General features: G+C 42.8%; 1 protein-coding gene across 1 annotated transcript; it reads right to left on the reverse strand.

Moving 5' to 3' along the window:
* Positions 1-3085: 3085 nt before the first annotated feature.
* Positions 3086-4427, reverse strand: hspb9 (heat shock protein, alpha-crystallin-related, 9). The gene is made up of 2 exons (XM_035181484.2): positions 4013-4427; positions 3086-3733 (listed from the first exon to the last, which is right to left on the reverse strand). Exons 1-2 carry the CDS (start codon positions 4234-4236, stop codon positions 3280-3282), a joined length of 678 nt encoding a protein of 225 aa, XP_035037375.1. The 5' UTR covers positions 4237-4427; the 3' UTR covers positions 3086-3279.
* Positions 4428-4679: the final 252 nt, after the last annotated feature.

Genomic DNA, 4679 nt, shown 5'->3' on the forward strand with positions numbered 1-4679 from the left:
TGGGCTGTTGTTTATGCTAATGATCACATCACGTGTCTCGAATGTGCCCCTCTGCAATTCATCCTGTGGCTTACGCGCTGGGAAATCAACTGCAGAAGTGCTCAGACTGGAGGACACATGAGCCCAAATCGGATTATTGAGAATGAGAATTTTGTATGTTTAGAGTGGACTAGCTGCCAGTGTAAACAGCTTCCTCCTCTGAGGGAGCCTGGCTCCACAAGAAACCAAGCTTACCACCTCACAAGACTGAGGAATCCATCATCATTATGACCTCATAACTGTCGCTGTGGAAAATATGCAGACTTTTCAGTCATATGTGTGTGTTTGTTTGTGTGTGTGTGTGTGTGTGTGTGTCCTTAAGGGATTCATCTGCAAGTTTTGCCCACTTTTCTCTACCTGGACACACACACACACATACTTGCATCTGCAATACTAACTGACGCCATTCTCCGACTTTGGATGCAAGAACTTACGCACATGCAAACAGTCATGCACAAATAACAGGAATACACACACAGTCAGAGTCACACACACCTACACACAGCAAATCCCTGTAGAGCCTGTGAATGGGGTGGGGTGGGGTGGGGGGGGAGTCATTGAGAGTCATTCTGTCACATTATCAGAGATATAGAGAACCTTAGTAATGAAGACTTCTCCACATTGTGATACTGCATATAAACCATCTGCACACAATTTTTTGAAGAATTAGGAGAATTTATCTCAGACCTTGTTACTCATTCTGAAGAGAGTCCAATCAGTATTCACCTGAATCAGCCGGATCCTCCAAGTTTTTTCTGTCATCTCTCAACACTCATTGCATGCTAACACAAATTCTTTATAACATTTCATTCTTTGCATGAAGTATCAACAAGTTGTGTCTCTGTAAATAAACGCGGACCCACTTCCTCTCACTGTCCTGAAATGAAGCCAAAATATCTTCGATATAAACACGTGATCAACCAGTTGTAAGTCAGTCTCCTCTGTCAATTATAATGTTTGACGTAAATGACTTAATTAAAACCAAGCATAGTGGAAACATGAACACTTGGTCATACACCAGTGTAATAAGAACTATTTAAAATGATAGAAACCATCTACGATAAAAATGTGTTTGATATGTCCAATGTCCCATCTACTAACATGGAGGAGGTGGGGTTTACTGTAGCCAGCCACCAGGTGGCGATCAAGATGCTTTGGCATCTTGGAAGCAGTCATATATTGTCATTCTTTAGAAACAGTATATGTTTTTAAAGACACCCTCCCTTGATAAGGAGAACAGTGTGTCATTCACACTCCACACCCTGAATGCTTGTTCTTGTACTTTGCTGAGCATGATGGTCTCTTGTGAGAAGTGTTAGAGTGAATCAAAGGTCAAAGTTCAAAGTGACAGTCAAATTTCTAAATTTAGGAAAGTTTTAAATTATAAAAAATTGTAAACAGACGTGATGTGTTTGTTGACTGTGACCATTGGCTGGGACTATTGCTGTGGCTGTAGTTATTTTTGTAGCTTACTGCTGTAGCCATATGTATTTTCCTGTGGCTTTAACTTTAGATGTGGCCGGGATTGTGACTGGCTGGCTGTTCTAACAGGAAATAACAATTCCCATTGCCTGAGCATGTTTATAGTGCAGTGACAACTAGAAACACAACCTGTGTCACTATCCCTGATTCGCCATCAGCCTCTGCTCTTTACCACATTAGCATTAGCTGTAATAATAATAATAATCTTCACCATGATATATGTTACTGTCAATCGCCATCTCATTATAACATTGAAACTATTCTTCATGCTACATGTTTTCAACTACAGTAAGATTAGGACAGTATATAAAGATACACAACATGAAAGCAAAGGTGAAGCCAAAGTCTTGATCACCCCTATTGGCTGGGTCGGTCACAAACCCCACCTCCTCCATGTTAGTGGATGGGATATGGATAACAAAAAAAGGCCAAAGTCAAAGTACACTGCAAATAATTTTATTTTTATAATTATTACTTTCACAAGTATGTTTCTTTACTTATTTGAAAAACAGGGTGAAATGTCATGATTGACAGTGGAGACTGACTCATGGTGGTAAAGCAGGTATTGGAGCAGGACCTTGCCACCACGGCTCCATCTATCCCCCGTTCGCCACTGTGCAGTCTCTAGCTCTGACTGCGCAACATGGAAGCATTTGTGTCTAGGATATTTGATCTTAATTTCTGTACAGTGGGAGGAAATAGAGATGCTTTGTCCAAGAATGGCAACAGTAACTACCTACCTTAACCTTAACCTAGGTTAATATTACTACTTAGAACTTAGTTGTAACATATTTAATATAAAAAAGCATTTATCATTGGTTGGCATAACTGCAAAGTGTCTGTTGTGTCTAAATTACTTACTTAGTTGTTGCACTCCATGTTATGAGTCCATAAGTTTTGTTTCACTAACCCAAAGCTGTGCCTATTCCCAGAGCCACAGAAGCTGACACGTTCTGTTGACTTGCTGAAGTAGAAGTGACACTGGTTCTTGATAATGCAGCTGCTGTGGAATGTTTTATTGTCAGTGTTTCTCTATGTTGAGTGTCAAAAACTAAATTCCATTCACCTCCATTGCAGATATCTCAAACATGAAACCCAAATCATTAACATGGCAGGATACTAGGAGATAAGAAAGAACATACAGCATGTTTTGTTGCTGTTGATTTAGTTTTTTTGTTTTTTGTAATTATGAGCTAACCCTTTTATATCTGGCTCCCTTGTCTTCTCCTCTCCTCTCCTGGCAGCTCCCATTGTTTGTCTCCTTTATTTCTTCTCTCCTCTGTTGTGACACCCTCAGGGCAGGACTCATAAAACATTAAAGCGCTGTTATTGTCTGTCACCTGCACCAACAAATAACTTCTCCCCAGGAAACCAAATGTCAGTGGAACCTTCTAAACGCACTAATTCAGTCACCTGAGGGCAGTTAAACGTTATTTTGGCAGCATTTAGGACCACGCTCCAGCTGTCTCCCTCCCTCCCAACCTCGCCATCCTCTATGTAAATTGGCTGCTGGCACCATCTTGTGGTCACAATAGACAATAACACAGTCAGACACAAGTGCATCAACATTTTCTGAAAATCAAAAACTTTATTTATCAACAATTTATACAAATTGCAGATAATTACAAAATAAATTCTCTCTTGATTTGTAAACTTTACTCAAAGACAGTCTTTTAGTGGAAGTGTATGTGTTTGTGTGTGGGTACAACAGCATATACATATGTATTTATTTAGAAGTATTTTCAGTCACACTGTGCATTAGTTCTCCTCTGTCTTGTCCTTTGTAACGGGAAACTCCAGTGATGTCCTGAACCGAATGGGCACCTGGTCCTCCTCACTGATTGACTGCTTGGCCACAGGGGCTTGGATTCGCAACTGTCCATCACCCATCAGGGAACAGGATAGGCCAGATAGATCCAGGTGAGGGGGCAGGTCGATCTTCTGGACGAACCCCAGCTGAGATGAGGCCGAGGAGGAGAAGGCGGCGCGGGAAGAAGAGGAGGAGCAGGTCTGGCTCTCCTCTGCCCCAGCCTGCTTCATGGCCACCACTGCTAGCCTCCGCCCCTCCAGTTTGACAGTGATGTCACTGGGGGCGTAACCTCGTACATCCAGGGTGACCAGGAGGTCACTGTTATTTTCTGTAGGCTTCTGTACTTGCTTCTGCAGCTCTGTGCTGGGAGTCTCTAGCTGCTGCTCTTTTCCATCAGTCAGCCTGATATACAAACAGAATCCTGATTAGAATCACTTCATCATGTTTGCTCTTTCAATTTATCCTTCATTTAGCCAAGAAAGTCCCTTTTAGTCGCACAAAATCACCTATATACATAAGCAACATTGCAGCACGCAACAGACAGACACAAAACAGAGATTAGAGCATGAAAGAATCATAGCAAATAAAGGCACACGTTTAGACCAGAGCTCAGTGACTATAGGTATAGACTTTGCCCTGAAAGATCACACAAACATAGAGATACACAGTTACTTTACATACCCTGCCAAAGTGGAGGATAGGAGGGGCAGCTTGCTTAGTCTGAGCAGGGGGTGCCCATCGTGGAGCTCCTTCAAAAGGCTGTCGGCCAGTTTGCCTCTCCGGTTGAAGAAGTCCTGCTGCAGTGAGGAAAGGGCCCCGTTATGCAGCGGCCACAGCAGCCGTTCCTGGCTGAAGAATGGGTCGTCGCCGAACATGCTGTTCAAAGCACCGCGCTGGGACATCATTTCACGTTGGAAGAGCGTTTTTCTAGACAGACTTTGTTACAAGCAACCTGCGTGTGTTGTGTTCTGTTGTCTCTCTAGTTCTTGGCTCCTTCTTCCCGAGCTAATGTCTTTAGGCTCCAGTGAAAAGTCAAAACTTCAAATTTCCCACGTGCCCTCTTCTTGTTAGGCGTCTGTCATGTAATGTGGGACATATACACAAAACACTCTGCTTTATATACCCCAGCAGCTCTGCTCCCACCCACCCACCGTGTTATTTACACCCCATGAGCTCACTGCTGTTTGTCAGTGTGTGCCAGCAAGGTCAGGAATGCCCTGCAACTCATCAAAAGGCTAAAGACAGCTCATGGCCACATCCTTTTTGTGTGTGAGTGTCCACACTGCAGCCAGAAATGTCCTATTACTTATTTCTTCATCGCTAACTTGGGCTCTCACTAGTAACTAAA

Source organism: Hippoglossus stenolepis, chromosome 16 (assembly GCF_022539355.2).
Source record: "Hippoglossus stenolepis isolate QCI-W04-F060 chromosome 16, HSTE1.2, whole genome shotgun sequence".
Lineage (NCBI taxonomy): Eukaryota > Metazoa > Chordata > Actinopteri > Pleuronectiformes > Pleuronectidae > Hippoglossus > Hippoglossus stenolepis.